Source organism: Phocoena sinus, chromosome 15, assembly GCF_008692025.1.
Source record: "Phocoena sinus isolate mPhoSin1 chromosome 15, mPhoSin1.pri, whole genome shotgun sequence".
Classification (NCBI taxonomy): domain Eukaryota; kingdom Metazoa; phylum Chordata; class Mammalia; order Artiodactyla; family Phocoenidae; genus Phocoena; species Phocoena sinus.
Window position 1 is genome coordinate 70644788 of NC_045777.1, and position 22628 is coordinate 70667415.

The 22628-nt window shown below is 45.8% G+C and overlaps 1 protein-coding gene across 5 annotated transcripts in view; it reads left to right on the forward strand.

Moving 5' to 3' along the window:
* IL21R (interleukin 21 receptor) overlaps positions 1 to 22628 on the forward strand; it is a 58370-nt gene that overhangs the window by 23243 nt on the left and 12499 nt on the right. For 4 of the 5 annotated variants that reach the window (XM_032605014.1, XM_032605012.1, XM_032605011.1 and 1 more), the window contains exon 2: positions 20515 to 20578. In XM_032605014.1, the coding sequence (XP_032460905.1) occupies positions 20530 to 20578 (49 nt within the window). In that variant the 5' untranslated portion in view covers positions 20515 to 20529. Of the gene's footprint in view, positions 1 to 2298; positions 3346 to 20514; positions 20579 to 22628 lie in introns of those variants that run through there. The other variant, XM_032605009.1, reaches the window with a different exon arrangement.

The following is a 22628-nucleotide window of genomic DNA, read 5'->3' on the forward strand; positions in this document are numbered from 1 at the left end:
ATAAAACTGTTAAAATAAAAAAGAGGAAATGGGTTGAAGGAGGGGCTGTGTCAATTATTTTTTTCCCAGTAGTCCCCTTGGCTGAAATGCAGATTTAACCACTTCCTCCCCACTGACCAGCTTTAAATACTCAGGGGTGTTGGGAGGGTGTTGAGAGATCTTATTTCACCCTCTTCTGAGACCTCCTGGGCCACATTCGTGAGACAGGAACTGACCTAGAGGGGTCCCTTAAGGGACCCTTCCCTCAACACAGATCTATTTCTAAGGGGACACAGTTTCACTCCAAAGGACATGGCAGCTGTTAACTTTCCATCTCCAAAAGCATCTACTTTTTAAACACAAAGGGTTAAGTTCCCACTGCTGCATCTTACCCACTCCCTAAATCATGGCTGGAGCACTCTTTTGAAAATGTAGATTGGATTAAGCCACTCCTCTGATGAAACCTCAGATGACATCCAATTTCCCTTGGAGCCAAATCTACCTTCTTCACCCCATCCTGCAAGGTCCTAGGTGGTGTGCAGGATGTGGGACTTCCATGACTCCGTCTCCTAGCATCCCTTTGCTTGTTCACTCTATTCCCCACACAGTTCCCAAGTTCCTGGAGCGAGCCACACTCCCTCCCGAGCCACACTCCCTCCCACCTCAGTGCCTTTGCACTTGCAGGACCTTCTGCCTAAAATGCTTCCCCTGTGGCTGGGGTATTTCTTACCATCCAGGGTGCCCCCTCTGTGTCACTACCTAGACCTCTCATCTGTTTTCTATGACAGTATAATTTGCATTTAGTTTGTCCATTACTTCTTTTTGTCTGTCTCTCCCCACCAGAATACAGGCTCCATGAGGGCCACCACTCTTGTGTATTTCTGGAGAATGTCCCCAGTACCTAGCCAAGGGCATGTTCAGTGTCGGCCGGTAGAAGGCCGGAAGGAGAGAATGGGTGGGTTGGGCTGGGTGGGTGGGTGGGTAGAAGAATGCAAGAGGGGGTGGGTGGGTGAATGGGTGGGTGGAAGGCAGGCAGCTGGGAGGGAGGGTGGGAAGAGGGACTGAATATCCCTGGGTTAACATACATCCAGAAGCAGTGTAGTGCAGTGATCAAGAATGTAAACTCAGGAGCCCAAATGACTGAGTTCAAATCTCATCTCCACCAGCATCAGCTGTGTGACCTTGAACAAGTCACTTAACCTCTCTGAGCCTTGGTTTCCTTATCTGTAAAATAGGGATGATGTCGATGATGGTAATAATAACTACCTTCTCATGTTATTCTGAGGTTTAAGTGAGGTGATACACCTTTAAAGTCCTTAAAACCCTGGCACAGAATCAGCTTTCAGCAAATATTAGCTCTTTTTTTTTTTTTTTAACTACTCTTTCTCTTGATCTTTCAACCATGGTATCAGAAAACTCACCCTGAAGATCAAGAGACAAAGAAAAGCTGGCTTCCTCTCAAGAAAGCCAGCTCCAGAGAATACAAGATATTTTGGTTGTGAGGAAGAGAATCTCTTTAGGGCAAACATCTTTTGAATCGGCCACAGGGGAATTTGTACCAAGTTCCTCAGAAACAGCTAGAAAAAGAAAAAAAAAAAAAGAATAAATAACAAGATGCTTTCTCTTTTTCTCTGGAGCGGTCATGTGGCTTAGCTGCAAATTATTTCCCAAAAATGAGTCAGCTGGGGAGAGATGGCATGTGTGTTTGAGCCAACCTGTGTCATTAAAACAGCACAAAACAGCCCCCATCCACCCTGGTAACATTTCAAGGATGAAGCGTTTGGGCCCATTTCCACAGCCTTAGGAATCTGATCCACCCAGGTTCAAATCCCAGCTCTGACACTTCTTGGCTAGTGTGACATGTCACCCCTCTGAACCTTAGTTTCTCCCACTGTAACATAAATAGTCATAATCTTATTTGCCTCACAGGGTTTGTAGAATAAATGAGATCACCTAGTGCCTAAAAAATGCAAGATACTAATCGTAGTAGTTGTGATAGCACCAGCTCTTTGAGGCTTGCTGGGTGTGAACTTGCTGAATTTTGTCCCCAGGTTTCATAAATGTTTGCAAGAGGCATCTGACCCTCTCACGGGCCCTTGGCTTGTCAGCAAGACAAGAATTCTCTTGAGAATTTCTTTTCTCTATTTTCTTCCTGAGTTCCCATGTGTAAAACGGCTAGGTCTCCCCATTTGACAGATGGGCAAAGCGAGGCATTCAGAGGGGTGATGTGACATGCCCAAGGGATTGTCTTCTCAAAGGCACAGAGACAGCATCCTACTCCCTGCAGCATTGCAGCAGGAAGCCGGATTCAAAGGAAAAAGGCTCAGGGAGTCTGGGAGGGGGTCCGGAACTCAGACCTCTGCTGGGCCAGGCAGGCAGCGAGAGGAGTGAAGCCGGCCAGCGTGCAAACTCCAGAAGAAGGGCCATTGCCTCTCCGTGGGACCTTGGGCAGGTCTCTGGGCTCTCATGCTTCTCTCTGAGCTGAGACCCCTGGGGACCTCGCGGGTCTCGCTGTGCCACCTCCTCCCCCCTCGGAGCTTCAGTTTCCACAGCTGGGAGAAGCGGCGGCTCACCGCCCCCCTGCCCGCCTTAAAGGTCAAGACTGTGAGGCCTGTGGGGGTCTTGTCACCCGTCCGCAGGAGGCAAACGTCACGCCGGTGGCCCCAAATGTCTTCCTAGCCGGCGACCTTTGGTGAGCAGTGGGCCTTGCCCTGCGGCCGGGCCCCCTCCCACCTCTTTCTCGCTCCCTGGGGGAGGAGCCGGCTGCTCTGTGGGCGGGGCCTGGGGAGCGGCTCACCACATCCTCCCCTTCCTCCCCACCGTGAGCACGCGGTGGGGCTGGGATGGCAGGCATCGCCTCTGGCGGACTCACTGGCGTCTCTCTGCTGAACGACCGAAGGGCTCGGGGTCCGACTGTCGGCCTGCTTCTCCCTGCGCGTGACTGACAGCCACACGGCTGTCTGTCTGTCTGCCTGGGTGGCCAGCTACCTCTTTGCTTGGCTTCTCCTGTCTGACTGGCGGGCCAGCCCTTGGCTGCTGTCAGTCCATCCCCCATGCAGCTGACCGGTCCCTGCCCAGCAACCTCTGTCTTCTGTCCGTGTGTGACCTCCTTGGGACGTGACTGATGGTTGCCTTTGCCTCTGCGTGGCCCGCCTGCCCGGAGCCCAGCTGCCGTCCGTCTGGGTGACAGGTCTTGTGCTGTCTGGTCGGTGACTTGGGGCAGGTTACAGCTTCCCACCCCAGTCCCCTGCCTGTTCTCCCAGACCCCCATCCCTCACGCCAAGCCCAGCTGCTGTCCCCTGGGAGCCCACCGGATTGCCCGAAGCACAGAGAGAATGGATTTCTGAGAAAGAAGTAGGACAGCAGGTAACTCACCTCTAGCTACCGCTCTGGAGGGGGGGTGGGGGGGAGGTACCTTCTCTGCCCAGGAAGACGTGCAGGGGTCCTGTGGCCTCATCACACCTGGGGACAGTTCACCTGCCTGGCGTGCCTCTCTGTGGGTCTGCAAGAGGCCCCAGGTACATAGAGGCAGAGGCATAGGCATGGCTGAGATGACCCCCTGAGGTTGTGGAAACCATCCTCCAAAAGGCAGGGGCTGGGGAGGGAAAGCTGGTTCCAGACTGAACATGATGTGACAGTCGCCATGGTTCTGGGCAGCTGAGCCGGGCAGGGGTGGGCATGAGTGTGACGGGGTCTGTTTGGGGAAGTGGGGAGGCATCGACTTTGTACCAGGTTCTGTGTTTTATCTCCTTTATTTTATCTAAATCCTTTAAGATGCGTTGGTGTGCCCATTTCACAGATAAATACAGGTTCTGAGAGGTAGAGTGATTTTCCCAAGGTGACTCAACCAGTACGTAGCAGGGTCGGCAGGTGACTTGGAGGCTGGTCCTGCCCTCCACATGCTGTCTCCTCATCGTTCTCCTGAAAACACGGCGGATATGCTGATGCTGAGAGGCAAATCCGTTCTGTGTGTGCAGAGGAGAGGGGAATAAGGAGACTCAGGGAGGCTGAGCCTTGAAGGATGGGTTGAATTTTGACTTGGGGAAAAAAGGGGGAAGGAAGAAACAGGCAGACACACTCCTGGCAGAGGAGCAGGTGAATAAACGCCTGGAGAGGAACTTAGGATGCAGAGGACCCAGGGCAGGTGGGGCATTAAAAAGTCAGGGGCTGCTCCTGGGAGGACATCTGCTTTCCCCTGGGGGAAAGTGCGGGGGTTTTAGAAGCACATGGTAGAGTGGGGAAAACCTGGCGGGTTCAAAATCCAGCCATGCGGCTTCCTGGCTGGGTGAACTTGGGCAAGTTTCTCTGCTTCTTCTAGCCTCGTGGAGCCTCGGTTTTCTCATCTGTGAAATGGGGAGAATGGCAGCTCCGTCCTTGTAGGGCTGGTTGTGAGGATTCGAGGGAATGAAAATATCAAAGCTACTGGCTGGGGTCCTGCCCAGGAAGGGAGTTTGCATCATGGGGAGGCTGGAGCCTGTGGAGGAGAAAGGCCAGTTTCCAAGAGCCATAGAAGGTGCAGGGACACACTCGGGAACGTGCAGTCGGTCCCACCTCCCTCAGCCGCCTGGGTTCTGGTCCTCCCGGGGCCAGCGCTCAGCATGCAACAGGCGTGTGAAGCTCTCCCATCATCTTCACAACACCAGGTGAGGCTGGTGGCCTCATTCAGCCCATTTCACAGATGAGGAGACTGCCCCTCAGTGAGGAGAAGCTTGCCCCAGGTCAGCTGTGACCGTAAGATGCAGAGCTGGGTTTGGAACCCCAGGGTGGCAACCTGCTGGACAGGATAACAGAAAAGCAAGAGTCATAGTCCTGGGGCACCTTCTGAGAGGGGCATTGGATCAAGGGGGCTGGGCAGACCCCAGAGCGGGAGCCGCGATCACCTGTTCCCCATGGTGGGTTCAGCAGAAGCCCTAGTCTTGTCCGCCCCACACCTGGCAGGGAGTCTGGATACTCATATCCCCGCAGTGGAGGAAACTAAGAGCCCTTATGTTAGGATGTGGCCAAGACCCCAGGCCAGGAGAGGCAGGTGAACAAGACAAAGGATGTGCCCCAGATGCTGCAGGCTTCCGCCTGCCTATCAAGGAAGAGAAAGGGGTTGGAGGTGGGGACTGGAGCCCAAAGGGGCTTATAGGCAGAGGAAGGGGGCTTGCTGGAGGAGGGGCCCAGTTTAAGAGAAGATAGAAAAAGTAAAGCAGGCCACCAGAAACTTTGGGAGGGACCAGCTTCTCCACAGCATCAGGACCACCCTGGGGCCTGATAAATAAATGAATGAAAGGAAGGAAGGAAGAAAGGGCATCCTTCCTCCCAGCGAGGGGAGCCAGTGCCTTGAGAACACTGGCAGGCCAGAATGATGGCTCAACTTCTCCACACAGCTGGGAGGTCTCCACAGTCAGCTGGGGAGCCCTGTATCTGGCTCATCACCACACTACCGATTGTGATTTGGGGCTTTGAAAACAGTCAGACCTAGGTTCGAGTACCATCTCCATCACTGTGTGACCTGGAGTGAGTCACTTAACCTCTCTGAACCTTTGGTTTCCTTATCTGTTATATGGAAATAAGAACGCCTATCTCGGTTTGCTGTGAGGTTTTATTCAATGTGTATTTATTGAGCACTGTCCTAGGTCCTGGGGATTCGGTGGTACACAGACAGAGCCAGTGCCATTTTGAGGGGAAAGAGCTTAGCAGTGGCTCACGAGAAATAGCAGCTACTATGTTTTACTTTAAATATCATTGGTAATAATCGTCTTGTTATTACCCAGAACACTTGGTGTAGCTTCTGGCATATACTCTCAATAAATGATCATTCTATAATGATTCTACTCCCCCCTTTCTCAGATGGGGAAGCTGAGGCTCTGAGAGGGCTGGGGATTCCTAGGGTCACCCGGGGAGTCATGTACAAGCAGAGGAAAGAAAGCTGTGAAGACAAGGGAACAAACACTTTCTCACGGGGGGGGTCTTCCCCCCCATCACAGCCCCTTCCTCCCCCGCTTCTCCCCTTCCGTGCCTTCTGCGGCACCCTAGCCCCCAGGGGCAGGGGAAGGGGGGCTGAGAGGAGGCCCCGCTTCATGGCTCACAGGTGGCACCGCCCCCACTTCTCACCCTGGCGCCCGGCCATAGGGACTTTTTACGGCAGCTCAAATGAGAGCTCTGAGTAAACTTGGAACTTCTGAAACAACCTGACAATATTCCCCGGGGTGTGAGCAGAGGTCCCTCTGAGGGCCCCCGATGGCCAGGCCACCTGCAAAAGGGCCCTGGCCTGCGGGTCCTCACAGCCCCCAGGAAGGATCTGGCCACTCATATCGTCCCGAGTGAGGTGGGGCAAGTGCACCAGCCTGGCTCCCTGCTCAGGCCCTGGCCGCTCCTCGCTCTGTGACCCTGGGCAAGGCTCTGGGCCTCTCTGGGCCTCTATTTCCTCATCTGCCAAGAGGGCTTGATGATGTAGCCTGGGACGGGGGCCTGCAGGCTTTCTCCAGTATGAACCAGTAACCCCCAGTCTACTTGGGCCAGGGCCAGGGCAGGCTGATGGGAGCATGCTGGGCCAGGATGGGATAAAGGGCAGGTCGCCAGCCCCGCCCCGCACCTCACCCCAGCCCCCCATCCCCTCCTCGTGACCTCAAGCAGCCCTGGTTGAAGCATCCTCTTTTCTCTGCCTTACAGCCAGCCCCTCCTGGTCAGGGGGGCGGGGAAATGGGGCTGGGGTGAGGTGTGGCTACCGGAGCCCAGGGAGGCTGCACAGTCTGGGTGGGGTTGCCTAGCACAGTGAAGGGCAAATAGAGATGGCACAGGAAGGAAGAGTTTGCTGGGAGTGGGGCATGCACCTCAGCTGGGGGAGGTTGCACAGGCTGGAGAAGTTCCTGCAGGGAAAGGCCAGTCAGGCTTGGAGAGGCTGTGTGGACAGGGATCCATGGCCCGGCTGGGAGAGAGAGACGGACGAAAAGGTTCCACAGGCTCAGAGGTGGGACGGGCTGGGCAGGCCTTTCCCCTCATGTTCAGCTCCTACTGACTAAGCTGTCATCCCAGGGTCTTGGCACACCTGTCCTCAGACACCCCCAACCCACCCTTTGTCACCGCCCCCTCCCCAAACTATGTAAAAGGCAACTTGCAATACTCGCACACCTACAGTGTGCCCAGCACCCGCCTTACGCTCCCTCAGCCAGGCCAGGGCCACTGCCCCCATTCTACAAATGAGGAAAACGAGGCCCAGAAAAAAGAAGAGCCCAAGGTCCCATTATGAGTTAGAGGCAGAGCCTCCTTCTGGATCCAGGGCCACAAGGCTGGTTCTTCCCCAGCCTGAGAGCTCCGCTTTAAGAACTCGCTGTGTGACCCTGGGCAACCCAACGTCCCTCTATGACAATTTCTTGCTGCTAATCTGATGACAGCGGTCATGGTCACTCAGACCCTGGAAGCTGAGGGTGTTGCCCCGGGTGGGGGGAAGTTCCTGAGGACAGTGACAAAGTGGATGGAGAAACCAAGACCTCTTGGGGGCTGCCTTGGGGCTTGCTCCTTGTAGGACTGGACACCTACAGTCTTCACCATTCTTCAGCTCCTTGTTAAGTATCTGTTATGTTCCATGCCCTGATCTCTGCACGAGGGATGCCTCGTGAACAAAATAGGTAAATTTCCCAACCTCTGGGAGCCTATGCTTCAGGATAGAGACAGGTCATAAACACAAAACCAGGAACATTTGCTAAACGAATCCTAATATTACAGTTGCCAAGAAGGAGACAAAGAAAGAGGGGTGTGTGGTACCCAGAACTGCAGGGGAGACGCATTTTAGACAGAGAAGGTTGCCTCTTTAAGGAGGCAACACTGTAGCTGAAACCTGAGGATAAGAAAGTAAAGAAGCAGAGGGGGAAAGTGTTCTAGGTAGAAGACGTGGCATGTGCACAGGCCCTGAGGTGGGGGAAAAATGTTGGAGCTCTGGAGTTCTATCCTTATCAAGTGCATACAGATCCTCAGTGCGCTGAATTTAAGAAAGAAGAGTCAAAAAGAATAAGATTTATCTTTGGAGTGTACAGTCTCCATGGGTTTCAACATTGAGGGTAAGCGTCAAAATCCATTATGATGGAAAGCATCTTCTTGCGTTTAGTCACTCATGTAACAAATGCTTTGAGCACCTACTGTCTTGTCAGGCACTGGTTAGCCACTGCCATTCAGCAGTAACCAAGCAACACGTGGTTCCCGCCTAGAAATTGCTCAGAATGTTGCCAAAAACACCATGAGCGGTGTGCTCTGGTGGAAGGACGGACCCCAGAGGAAGGAGTGACTCATGTCTTGGAGAGGCCAAAGAGTTACAAAGGAGATGACATTTGAACTGGCTTTTGAAGCCTGAGTAGGAAGCTGGTAGACAGCCAGGGGGAGCAGACAGTTCCGGTGGCTGAAACAGCACGTGCGAAGGTGTGAGAACCAGATGAATGGGGATGTTGTGAAGATGTCCAGATGTCGGGGATCTGGAGAACCTGGAGTCCAGGATGAAGACTAGGGGCAAAGGGAATGTTGGGGGGCAGATCCTGACATGTTTTGAATGCTGGGCTGAGGAATTTGGGGCTTTCTCTGAAGGGCAGTGGGGAGCCGTGGAGAGACATAGCTGGAATGAGGACTGGGCTGGAGGGGCCACAGCTGGAGGCAGGGAGGTCAGGGAGGAGGGCAGGAGGAGGGCAGGTGAGCAGAAGTCCTTGGAGACCAGGGACAAACTAGGAGCCCTTTCTTCTGTGTTCCGTCTCGGGAAGTCCCTCAGTCTTGACACTTCCCCTTCTGGTGACCTGTTTGGTCTTGTTTCTGGCACTGCTGGGGAGTCCCTCTTCAACAACCTCATGTCTTCTTGGTCCCTATGGAAAACGGGCCATTTTAATTTTACCACACCCCTCACCGTTCACTTTCAAACCCCAGTCCCCACCTGGGTCACATTGGAAATGATGACCGGCTTAAGGATCTGAATGAGTCCCATTCCTGAATCATCAGTGAGCGAAAGAAGATACAGGGGAACCAAGAACTTGGGTTCTTTCCAGTTTGGGGAGGTAAATAATGCTGCTGTGAGCACTCCAGTACATGTCTGCTTATGTACATGTACATTTTGCTCTTTGGTGCATAATCTAGAAATGGAATTGTTGGGTCTCCTGTTCAGCAGAAGTTTTCCAAAGTGGTTGTACCAATTTACACTCCTCAGAGAAACTTGAGTAGAGATTGAGAGTTTTGATTAGTTCATATCCGTTTTAGCACTTGGAAATTTTTTTTTTCATTTTAGTCATTCTAGGCTGATGTGTAGTGCTATCATATTGGGATATAAATTTGCATTTCTTTGATAAGTAATGATTTTAAGCCTTTTTAACATGCTTGTTGGCTGTTTGGATGTCCTCTTTTAGGAAGTGTCTGCTTAAGCTTTTTGTCCATTTAAAAACAAATTGAGTTCTGGGTTATTTATTTATAATTGTTTTGTAGGAGTTCTCTCTCTATATGTTGTATATAATTATATACATAGTTTAACATATTATATATTTATATAAAATATATAATTATATGAAGGAAACTATAACAGATATAGATATAATCTCCCATTTCAGTTTCTTTTCCATTCTTGTTTTTCAATTTGTCTTTTTGTTTGTGTCTTTTTTTTTTTCTTCTGCGGTTCGCGGGCCTCTCACTGTTGTGGCCTCTCCCGTTGCGGAGCACAGGCTCCGGACACGCAGGCTCAGCGGCCATGGCTCACGGACCCAGCCGCTCTGCAGCATGTGGGATCTTCGCGGACCGGGGCACGAACCCGTGTCCCCTGCATCGGCAGGTGGACTCAACCACTGAGCCACCAGGGAAGCCCTGTTTGTGTCTTTTATAAGTGAAAAAATTTCTAAATTCAAAAGGTACTTCCACTGGAGAAAAAAATGGAATTACAGTGTGACCTATTATTGTCTCCTTTTTTGAGAACAATAAAACATACCCCAATTTAATGAAGGTAGTTTACTCCATCAATCAAGCTATCTTCATCAGCATTTGGCGATTTATCTGACACCTCAGTATATTAATCTATTATTGCCTGATGCATATTTTTATAGATTTTAGACTTATACACAAGGTAATTGTGCAAGTATTTATTTCCCTTTTGATAAGCTATCTGGGAAGATACCAGGACACAAGAGGTATGATTTGTTTACCACATATTCTACTTCTCCATACTTAAAAATATTTTTTTAAAATAAGGAAAATAGTACATAAATTTTGCAGTGTGGCTTATGACTTCTTAAAATGAAACAAAGTTGGTTCTTCTTAAAATAGAGGTCAAAATTAGTATTAGTATTCAGTATCAACATATGAATGTTGATACTGAATCACCTATCAGTTGATTTCTACAAAGTTACTTAATTTACGTTCTACTTTGTAAAGGTAAATTTGTCAGAATCATACATTGCTATGTAAAATTAATATCCTCTCTATAATTGATAGTTTATTTTATGATTTTAAATTCTCCCTAGTTTCAGTGATGGTGATATAAAGTTCAAAGTGAGTATTTTAATAAGCTGTGTCATTGCTTTTAGAGAAAATGCATTGTATTCAAGTTGCAATATATTTTAGTTTCTGCAGCATTACTCAGTGACATAGGCAAAGCTAGAATAAATGCAATACTCAGTGTTGGTGTAACATTATGATTTATGGAGTAATAGTCTGTTCATGAAATTTAACTACACTGAACAAGACTCTCATTGCAAGTACATACATTAAAAAGATTTTTTTTGCTGCTTTTTTTTTGTTGTTGTTTTTGCTCAATAATGCACCACATTTTTTTTCTTTTTACCTTTTGACCCCCTTCACCTACTCCTCCCACCTCCCACTCCTTTCTTCTGGCAACCATCAACCTGTTCTCTGTATCTATGAACTTATTTATTATTATTATATTTGGATTCTACATATAAGAGAGATCATACAGTGTTTATCTTTCTCTGTCTGGCTTATTTCCCTTAGCATAATACCCTAGAAGTTCATCCATGTTGTAAATGGCAAGATTTCATTATTTTTCATGGCTGAATAATATTCCATTGTATGTATATTCCACATCATCTTCATCCATTTATCTATTGAAGGACACTTAGGTTGTTTCCATATCTTGATTATTGTAAATAATACTGTAATGAACATAGAGGTGCAGATATATTTTTGAGATACTGATTTCATTTCCTTTGGGTATATACCCAGAAATGGAATTTCTGGATCATGTGGTAGTTCTATTTTTAATCTTTTGGGGGACCTCCATACTGTTTTCCATAGTGGCTGCACCAAATACATTTCCACCAACAGTGCACAAGGGGTCCCTTTTCTTCATATCCTTACCAATACTAGTTATTTCTTGTCTTTTTGATAATAGCCATTCTAACAAGTGTCAGGTGAAATCTCATTGTGATTTTGATTTGCATTTCCCTGATGATTAATGATGTTGAGCATTTTTTTCATGTACCTATTGTCCATCTGTATGTTCTCCTTGGGAAAATGTCTATTCAGATCTTCTGCTCATTTTAAAATCAGATTGTATGAGATTTTTATATATTTGGCATATTAGTCCCTTATCTGATATATAATTTTCAAATATTTTCTCCCACTCAGTAGGTTGCCTTTTCATGTTGCTGATGGTTTTCTTTGCAATGCAGAAGCTTCTTACTATGATGTAGTCCCACTTCCCTATCTTTGCTTTTGTTGCTTTTGCAGTCTACTTAGAGCCTACTTATTTCTTCATAATTCAGTCTTGGCAGGTTTTTAGGAATTTATCCATTTCTTCTACATTATCAAATTTGTTGCTGTATGATTATTCATAGTTGTATCTTATAATCAATTTTACTTCTGTGGCATCAGTTGTAATGTCTCATCTTTCTTTCCGATTTTAGGTATTTGAATCTTCTCTTTCTTAGTCTAGCTAAAGGTTTGTCAACTTTGTTGATCTTTAGAAATATATTTTTTATATTAGTCTCAAATTCAGTGCCCTTGTTTAACAGTTATTATCTAACAGTTTATCTGTTAAGTATCTGGACTTTTTAAGATAATATCATTCCAATCCTTATAGTTTTCTAATATTTATAAATTTATTTATTTTTCTTGCCTTATTGCATTGGCTAGGACCTCCAGTACAAGACATTCTTACCTTTGTCCTGCCCTAGAGGATAAAGTGTTCAATATTTGACCATTAGGGATGTTAGTTGTATATAGTGTGTGTGTGCACATGTGCGCATGCCTGTGTGCTCCCTATCAGATTAAGAGCGCTCCTTCTATTCCTGGTTTCCTGAGAGTGTTTTAAAAATCATGAATCAGTGTTGCAAATTATTAAATGTCATATTAAAAATTATTAAATTATCGTATAAAATTTCTTCTTTATTCTGTTTATGTGGTGAAATAGATTACTGACTTTCAAATGTCAAACTACCCTTGTATTCTTGGAATAAACCTCATGTGATAAGGCTATATAATTTACTTCTGTATATATCATCAGATTTGATTTGTTAATATTTTGTTTACAATTTTTGTAAGTATATTTATGAGATTAAACTATAATTTCACTTTATTTTAATGAAAAGTGTTGGTTTCAAGGTTATGTCTTTAATTTCAGTGATTAGTTCATACATTTAATAAAAATACTGAGGTGTTTGGGATTAAGTGTAACTTCTTACTATTTGTTTTCCTTTTGTCCTATCTATTCTTTGTTCCTTTTCCTTCTTTGTTCCATTTCCTAGATGAATAAAGTTTTAAAACTTATTAATCATGTTTCCTGTCTATTAGTTTGTTATATTTTCTTTTGTAACTCTTTTAGTGTTTTTCTTAGCGATTACAGCATGCGTAATTGATTTTTTTCTTTTGGAGTCTACCTTTATATTAGTATTTTTATCACTTCCCAGACAATACAGTGACCTTTAACTTTATTCACCCCTTCTTATCTTTGGGGTATCATGGTAATGTATTTTAATTCTGCATATTGTTTCAACTTCATAAGATATGATCATTATTATTTTCAGCAATCAATATTATTTATAATATTCTATTGCTCTTCATTCCTTCCTACAGCAAATTGCTTCCCATCTGAGATTATTTTCCTTTTGCCCCCAAAATTCACTTTAATATGTCTTTTGATGTAGGTCTACAGGTGACAAATCCTCTCAGCTTTTTTTTTTTTTTTTTTGGTATAAAAAATAAAGATTTATTTTGCCTTCATTTAAAAAAATTGTAATTAAGATCCAATTCACATACCATAAAATTCACTCTTTTGAGGTATACAATTAAGTAGTTTTTAGTATACTTATAAATTTGTGCAATCATCACTACTATCTAACTACAGAACATTTTTATTGCTCCAAAAATATCCTATACCCATTAGGAGTCACTCCCTATTCCCCCTCCCTCCAAAGCTCTAGCCCTTGACAACCACTAATCTACTAACTGTCTATGGATTTGCCTATTCTGGACACTTCATATAAACAGAATCACACAATATGTGCCTTTCTGTGTCTGGCTTCTTTACTTTGGATAAATTTTCAAGGTTCATCCATGTTGCAGCATGTATCAGTAATTGATTCATTTTTATGGTGGAATAATATTCCATTGTATGCATAGTCTACATTTTGTTTGCCTATTCATCAGTTAATGAACCTTTGAGTTGCTTCCAGTTTAGAGTTATTATAGGTAATGCCGCTATGAACATTTGTGTAGAAGGGTCTTTTTGTGAACATAGTTTTCAATTCTTTTCGCTGTATACCTAGGAGTCAAATTGCTTGGTCATATGGTAACACTATATTAACTTTTTGAGAAACTGTAAAACTGTTTTGCATAGTGGCTGCACCATTTTACATTCCCGTCAGCAATGTATAAGGGTTCCACCCTTATACCCTCACCCACATTTTTTATTTTCCATTTTTAAAAATAGTGGGTGTGAGGTGGTGTCACTCCATGGTCCTTATTTGCATTTCCCTAATGACTAATGATGATAAGCATCTTTTCATGTGTTTATTGGTCACTAGTATATCTCATTGGAAAAATGTCTATTCAGATCTTTTGCACAGTTTAAAATTGGGTTGTCTTTTAGATCTTGAGGGTTCTTTATGTATTCTGAACACTAACAAATATATGGTTTGCAAATATTTTTCCCATTCTTTATATTGTCTTTTCACTTTCTTGATAGTGTCTTTTGAAGCACAAAAGTTTTAAAATTTGAAATAGTTCAATATATCTGTTTTCCTTTGGTTGCTTGTGCTTTTGGTTTCATGTCTAAGAAACTACTGTCTAATACAAGGTTCTGAAGATTTACACCTGTATTTTATTTTAAGAGTTTAATACTTCTTCCTCTTCGTACTGGGTCTTTGATACATTTTGAGTTGATTTTTGTATATGGTGTGAAATAGGAGTCCAGTTTCATTCTATTTCATGTGGATACCCAGTTGTATGAGCACCATTTATTTTATTTTATTTATTTGTTTTAATTTTTAAATTATTTTATTTTATTTTTGGTTGCATTGGGTCTTCGTTGCTGTGCGCAGACTTTCTCTAGTTTCGGCGAGTAGGGGCTACTCTTCGTTGTGGTGTGCAGGCTTTTCATTGCGGTGGCTTCTCTTGAGCACAGACTCTAGGCGTGCGGGCTTCAGTAGTTGTGGCGTGCGGGCTTCAGTATTTGCAGCATGCGGGCTCAGTAGTTGCGGCGTATGGACTCAGTAGTTGTGGCGCACAGGCTTCAGCAGTTGTGGCGCGTGGGCTCTAGAGTGCAGGCTCAGTAATTGTGGCGCACAGTTGCTCCGTGGCATGTGAGATCGTCCCGGACCAGGGCACGAACCGTGTCCCCTGCATCGGCAGGCGGACTCCCAACCACTGCGCCACCAGGGAAGCCCCCCCACCATTTATTTTAAAGACTATTCTTTTCCCCCAGTGAATTGTGTTGGCACCCTTGTCAAACATCAATTGAATGTAAATGTATAACCTTTTTTCTGGACTCTCAGTTTTATTCCATTGATCTATATGTGTATAAATAAGCCAGTACCACCCTGTGTAGATTAATGTAGCTTTGTAGTAAGCTTTGAAATTGAGAAGTCTGAGTCCTCTAACTTTGTTCATCTTTTTCAAGATCATTTTGTTTACTCTGGTCACTTATACCTCCATATGAATTTTAGGATCAGCTTGTCAATTTCTGCAAAGGAGCCAGCTAGGATTTTGATAGGGATTACTTTGACTCTGTAGATCATTTGGGGGGAGTTATCTTAGCAATATTAAGTCTTCCAATCCATACATGGGATATCCTTCCATTTATTTAGATCTTCCATTATTCTTTCAACAATGTTTTGTACAATAGTTTTTAGTGTACCAGTCTAGCACTCCTTTAGTTAAATTTCTATTTTATTCTTTTTGATGTTACTGTAAATGAAATCACTTTTAAAATTTCATTTTCAGATTGTTCATTCCTAGTTTATTAAAATACAGTTGATTTTGTATATTGATCTTGTATCCTGTAATCCTGCTAAATTCACTAGTTAGTCCTAATAGTTTTTGTTTGGTTGTTTGCTTTGTTTCATTTTATTTTCTTGGTGTGGATTCTTTAGGATGCTGTATATACAAGATCATATCATCTGCAAACAGAAATACTTTACTTCTTTCTTTCCATTCTGGATGCCTTTTATTTCTTTTTCTTGCCTAATTGCCTTGGCTAGAACCAAGGCATTCAGTACAATGAGAGTGGACATCCTTGTTTAATAAAAGTCATGAGAGTGGACATCCTTGTCTTGTTTCTGATCTTAGAGGGAAAGCTTTCAATTTTTCATCATTAAGTATGATATCAACTGTGGGATTTTAGTAGATTATCGTATTGAGCTTGCCTACTTTTTCTGATATTTTTGCTGGATATAACATTCTAAGTTGGATTTTAAGTATATCTTTGTCTTTAATTTTTAAAACAGTTTTTCTATGATGTGCCTAGATGTGGTTTTCTTTGTATTTGTTTTGGGGCGGCGGGGGAGGGGTGGTTGTAGAACTAGAATCTGTAGCTTAAGGTTTCTTGTTAGTTTTGAAAAATTCTTAACCAGTATCTCTATTATTGCTTCTGAGTTATCCTCTCTCCTCTTTTTCTTGACTCCAAATACATTTATGTTAGACCTTTTCACAAGGTCTCATGTGTCTCTTTTGCTCTTTTCTGTATTTTTAAACATTTTTTCTCTGCATGCTTCAATCTGTTCATTTTCTACCAATCTTTCAGTTCACCAGTCCTATCTTCTGATTTTCTAATCTGTTCCTTTATCCATCTATTAAGTTCTCATAAATGTCAATTATTGCATTTTTCAGCTCTAGAGTTTCTACTTTTAAATAGATGCCATATTTCTGGTGGAATTCTTGAACATACTGATCATAGTTATTTTAAATCCTGTCTCATAAGGCCATTTTCTGAATCACTTATGGGTCTGTTTCTAGTTTTGCTTTGGTTTTATCTTCTTGGCTTTTGGTCATTTGGTACTGTTTTCTAGTTTGTCTTATCAATTTAATTCAATGCTGGACATTGTGTATGGGAAGTATGGAGGCTTTAGATTAAGCTAAGTTTTTCCAGATAGGTTTTAATTTTTTTTTCTAGCAGACATATGGCATATAGGCAGATCATCTTGATGCAGTGAAGACTGAACTATTTCTGATTTTTCTTATTCCCAATGCATAGCCTTTCCTGAATAACTGGGTATTTATCAGGGCCCATTTTTCTTAGACTCTGATTCTTTCCTTAGCATTGTGAAACTGACAAAATCTCTTCTTAGCTTTTTAGCTTGTTACCAGATGCTTTCTGCTAGGTTTCCTGGAATGTAACTCATCTGCAGTGACTTGGCAAATTATTTGAGGGGACATTGCATGCAGAATGTCAACATGTTTTCCTTCTCTCTGGCACCCTGGCCTCTCAAGTACTATCTAACTTGGCTGCTTTCTCATGCTTTCTAGTGGTTTTTTTTTCTCCTCTTGTAGTTGTTCTTAGTAAGAGGGTTACTCAGATACCAGCTCCATCATGGCCAGAAGTGAAAGTCCCCCTTCACATTTTATTTTATAAATCCAAGATTCACTTACGTTTAAAATGTTATGAAATAGTTTGGACATACAAAAAGGTATAAAGAAAAACATAATCAACACCCATGGTAGCTTCACTCAGTTTTACCAAACTGTTGAGACCCCTGGAGACCCTCACTTCATCACATCCCTTCCTTGTCTACGCTATTCAGGATTTGATGTTTTTCATTCCCTTGGATTTCTCTTTATATTCAGGACACATGTATATTCACCCAAACAATATATAGAGCTGCTTTACATGGTGTGAAGTGTGACACAGATGGTGTTATTATGCCTGTGTTCTTTTCTAATCTTTCTTTTGCTTCAGAAAGAGTCATTTGCTTTTTGGGTTTTTTGGTTGGTTTTTTGGTTGTTGTTGCTTTTCTGTAAGAGTCATTTGCTTTGTTGTGTGAAGCTATGATTCATTTTCACATTGAGTGATTACACCATAGTTTATCTTTCCATTCTCTTGCTTATGTATATTTAGGTTGTTTCCAGTTTTTCAATATTAAAATCAATGCCACTATAAACATTTCTGCCTATGCTTCTTGTACACACGTGCCAGTGTTTCCTTGGTAGTATACCTCACAGTGGAATTGCTGGGTCTTAGAGTAAACACTTGTTCAAGTTTATTAGACCATGCCCAACTATTTTCCAGACTAGTTGTATTAATTTACATCTCCACAAGCTGTAAATGAGAGTTCCCATTACGTTGTGTCCTCAGCAACATGTGATGTTGTCAGACCTTTAGTTTTTACTAATCTGATAAAATTTAAATGGCATGTTATTGTGGTTTTCATTTGCATTTCTCTGTTGACTGTGAAGTTAAGCGCTCTGCGTTCTCCGTAGTACCTGCTTCCGTTTGACTTCCTCCCCCCAATCTTCTCCACATCCCCAGACTCTCCTGAAATTTGGCCAACTTTTAGTCTGAAGGACCACAACCTCAGAAATCATTTCTAGGCACTGGAGCCTGGTGGATAAGCACCAGTTTAGGGCTCCATCCCATCCAGGACTGCGCTGGAATGCTTCACATGCAATGATGCATTTAGTGCCTACAACAAAGATAAGAAAACAGAGAATCAGAGAGGTCAGGAACTTGCCCAAGGTCACACAGCTGGCACCTGGCAGACTCCAAGCCAGGTGCTCTTCACTGCTCTGTAGGAGGCTGCAAGGCACCCTCTGTCCTTCACTCGGGAAGCACACCTGCTGGTCTGAGTGCATCTGGGGAGTAAGTTGCTGTTGCCCTCAGGAGTCAGCTGAGTGGGAAGCCCCATAAGGGGTGGATTCAGGTCAGGGAGGGTAGTGGGACCGGGTGCTGTGGAAACAGGAGAAGACGTCATCATTCAAGGCTGATGTTTCCCAGAATTGAGTGGCTTGTTTAAGATGGTGTTAAATATCCCTGGACCCCCTAGTGAGAGAGTGAGACCTTTTTCAAATTTCTTTCTATCCTCTGATGAGGGAGGGGGTGAGAATCTCAGCTTGATGCTAGTATGTCTTCAACACCTCTCTAATACTCTTTAATCTCCCTTTTTAAACAAAGGCAAACTAGATCTCCAACTCATCAGTCTTTTTTTAAAAAATAAATTTATTTATTTATTTTTGGCTGCATTGGGTCTTCGTTGCTGTGCGCGGGCTTTCTCTAGTTGTGGCGGGGGGGGCTACTCTTCGTTGCGGTGCGTGGGCTTCTCATTGCTCTGGCTTCTCTTGTTGCGGAGCACAGGCTCTAGGCGCACGGGCTTCAGTAGTTGTGGCATGCGGGCTCAGTAGTTGTGGCACACGGGCTTAGTTGCTCTGCGGCACGTGGAATCTTCCCGAACCAGGGCTCGAACCAGTGTCCCCTGCATTGGCAGGCGGATTCTTAACCACTGAGCCACCAGGGAAGCCCCATCAGAGTCTTAAGCAGGGAATAGTATCTCACTAAAATTCAATTATTGTCTTTTGTTTTCCTTGTATTTAGTTTTTACATTTCACTGCATTTTGTTTTATGGTAAGTTGATTGCTTTGTTTAAGAAACACTTATATAACATCTGCTATATGCCAGGCACTGTTTCAAATGCTTTACAATCATTGACTGGGGAATGATACACAGCTATGGGGAAAAAATACACAACTATGTGCATTATTGCTTAAGTTGAAGTTGGAGTTAAATTTTTAATAGGGTCTGTTTATAGAAAATATATTAAATAAATAATAGTACACATGATCTACAAATATGGCCAACTTTTGGAAAATGAGACATTTGGGGACCTCTTGGGTAGATCACTCAGGGAGTCCGTCCATTCTGATGCTTTAAAAGCCTGTATCCATCACTGTTTCTTGAGTGTTTGTGTGCCAGGGGCTATGCCAGGGGCCCAGTGATTCTATAAATGGAGGCTTTGAATCCTCACAAGAATCCTGGAAGCAGGCTTTACCATCTTTACTTCTAAGGCTCAGGGAGGGGAAGTGACCAGCCGAGAGCCACACAGCTGAACCTCTCCGTGCCCTGCACCACTGCCTGCCTGGTGACCTGTTTGGGAGCTCAGAGGAAGCTCCCAGCGGGGCCAGAGTAGGCTCTGGGGGAAGCCGGGTTCAGGGATGGTGTCCGGAAGAAGCCATGTGTGTGACCTGGTCCCTGCACGGGTCAGCCCTCTGGGCTCCTGTTCCAGCTACACACCTGTCCATGGGATCTATCTAGGTAGGGTTCTTGGGACCCACTGGCTTCTGGCTGGTACCTCCCCAAGTAGACACAGAGCTGGGGGTGCAATGGACAAAGTACCAGCAAGAGCCTGGCATTGCCAGCCTGGTGGGTTGTTCTTCTGCCCAAGGTACCAAAGTCCGCGCTTCCTGGACAGGCTGGCTCTGGTCTCCAAAGAGGTCTCTTCTCCATCTCATGCAGATCAGGGTGTCCAGGACGCCTTCGTGTGGTCAAGCTGGGTTCCCCCGTGCTTGCTGGTGGGCTAACCCGGGGGAGCTCTGTATTTGGGTAGGAACCCTCGCTATTGGGCTAAACTGATCTTAGGTATGCAGGAGCTGTCTCCTTTGTGGGCTACTCTTGGATTTGCTACTCATTAAGAAGCCAATTAATTGGGCTAACATCAACATGGGGGTTTTGTAAGAAAGAGGACTCAAGATCTCTGCCCGTCAAATACCACTTTCCAAGCCACTTTCCCCTCCCTGCCTCCCTCTTTCTTATCTGGATGAATAAACATGCACACGTCGTGCTACATCAACAGGCTTAGCAGGGGTGGACCAACAGCGAGCTCTTCCCCCTTTACATCCCCCTCATTTGTGATGGTGCTGGGGGCCTAGGCAGAAGCGGGGAGAAGCGGGGAGGGATCCAGGGGGCAAAGCCACTTCTAAGGGACAGGAATCCTTGGGGGCAGCCAGGGGCTCCTCAAACTCTTGTTTCTCAGAAGCAAATCCAAGAAGCTGAGGCAAGTCTTCCAAAGGAGGGATGGGGACCAGAGGGAGGATGCTCAGGGCCCCTTGGTGCCCGGGCCCCAGGCCCACCCTCTCCCTGTGTGTCTCTTCCAGGCTCCGGCAGGCAGCATGCTGTGCGGCTGGGCTGCCCCTCTGCTCCTGCTGACGCTCCAGGGGGGTAAGTAGTTGCTCCGTGGTGTGCGGGTGGAGAGCGGCCGGGCTGGCCTTGTGGGCTCCAGGGCAGGGTAGAGGCCACAGGGTCAGAGTCTGTGGCATCTGTCCACTTGCAGCCGACGCAAGTCCAGTAGCCATCTCTGCATTAGCTGGAGCCCATCCCACCAGAGAGCTCCACTGTCCAGAAGTGAGTCCTGGTCTCCACGTCTCGCTGGCCAGGGAAGCGGGGCGGGAGGATGAGGGACTTCATCCTTCTTCTCTCTGCCTTGGCTGGCTCCCAGTTCTCAGCGTGAGGAAGTCCCGCCTGTGATCTAACCACAGTTTCTCCTCATCTCCTAGGAGATGTTTCTCAACAATCACTGGATCCACTGCCAGCACACATATTCCCTGGGTGGGGAGAGTGGCTGTGGAGACAAAAGTAGCCAAAGCCTTAGAAGGAAGCCCCCGAGGAGCAGAAGATGTTGCAGTCAGAGGGAGAAATGTTCGAGACCCAAGCAGGGAAAGGCCAGGTGTTAGACTTGGGGGCGCAGTCAGGGCTGAGAGATCCAGGAAGGCTTCCCAGAGGAGGTGGGACACAGCACACAGGCTCGAATGGGAGCTGGCCTGGGGACAGGTGTGCCCTCAGCCGCCGCTGTGCTGACTCATAAATATTTCACTCCGGTTTTTACCGAAAGACCCAAAGCCTCAAATAGTTCCATCAGGAAACAGATGTCAGTCTCCTTTATTTTCCCTTTCTGAGTGGTCAGAATCCTTTCCTAGCCTCTAAAGGGCCTTGGGGTCACCCGCTGCCTCTCCCCACCCCGTGAGCACAAATAACAAGCCCCTGCTGTGTCCCGGGGGCTGAGCATCCTCATTCCCTTCTGCCGACAGCCTGTGAGGCTCAGAGAGGGTGAGAGGCAGGTCCACGGCCACACAGCCGGGCAGTGGCAGAGCTGGGACGGGTTCCCAAATCTGCCTGATTCCCATGGTCTTAACTGCTTTTATTGGGTGAGTGCCACACGCAGGCCACCTGGGCTGCACTGGCGTGATATCATCTAAATACCTCCCCACCCCGTCTGAGGGGCCAGTGTCTCCAGCTTACAAATAGCGACTCAGAGCACTTGTGAGTCACGTGTGCACTTTTCACGGCTCCCACTGCCTCCCACACGCTGTGATAGCCCTGGGCGGGGTGGGGGGTGGCCTGGGGGCTCTCTGCGCAGGGCTCAGGGTAGTGACCGGTGACAGGGTTTTTACTCCCTCTGGTCCCTGATGCCACCTGCACACTAGTTCAGGGACTACTGTCCCCTCTCCAATGTTTCATTACAAGTTCGGGACAAACCCTGTCCCTTGGTGGCCTTGAGTCTACCTAGGAAAGGCAACCCCTCTCCAAGTTCTGGAGCCCTGAAAGAGAATGACTAGGATACGATGAACTCAGAGAGGACACAGCCACATGGGTTTTGGTCCTACCAAAATCAGTCCTCTTTTCTCCACAAAGTATCTGAACGGGCCGCTCTGTATCCACGGACAGGCCCCGTGCTCCTCCCCGAGGGAAACTTCCTCTTACAACAGGATTCATTTCCACATCTCAGATCCCTTGGTAGTGGCTGTCTGGAGCCACTCAACTGTGTTGAGAAGGATTCTGAGGCCACACCCAAGGGAGTGAGTGCCATGATCGATTAGCGGTGTCTGCCATGTGTGTGGATGTGAAGAACTAGCACAGATTAGATTTTGCCTTTCCTGGGGCTCCTGAGCCCAGACCAAGAGCGAGACAAGAGGTGTAGCCCAGTCTCAGAGCTCCAGTTTTCTCATTTGTTAAATGTGATGGGAGTAGACATAAAGGATGTTTCCAGTGACAGTGTTCTTGACTACAAATCCAGCTTCTTACCTAGATGGAGACCCAGGAGGAATGTACTGCTAACCCCTGGGTCTTCATTAGTCGAGGAAAAATAGGAAAAAGCCACTAAGAATGAATCCATTTAAAAGGGGAACAAATTTCTGGTAAATAGTGGGGGGTGGAGGCAGGGGGAATAGCAGCGTTGGCACTTGATCTTACAAAACAAAACTAAACTAAAACT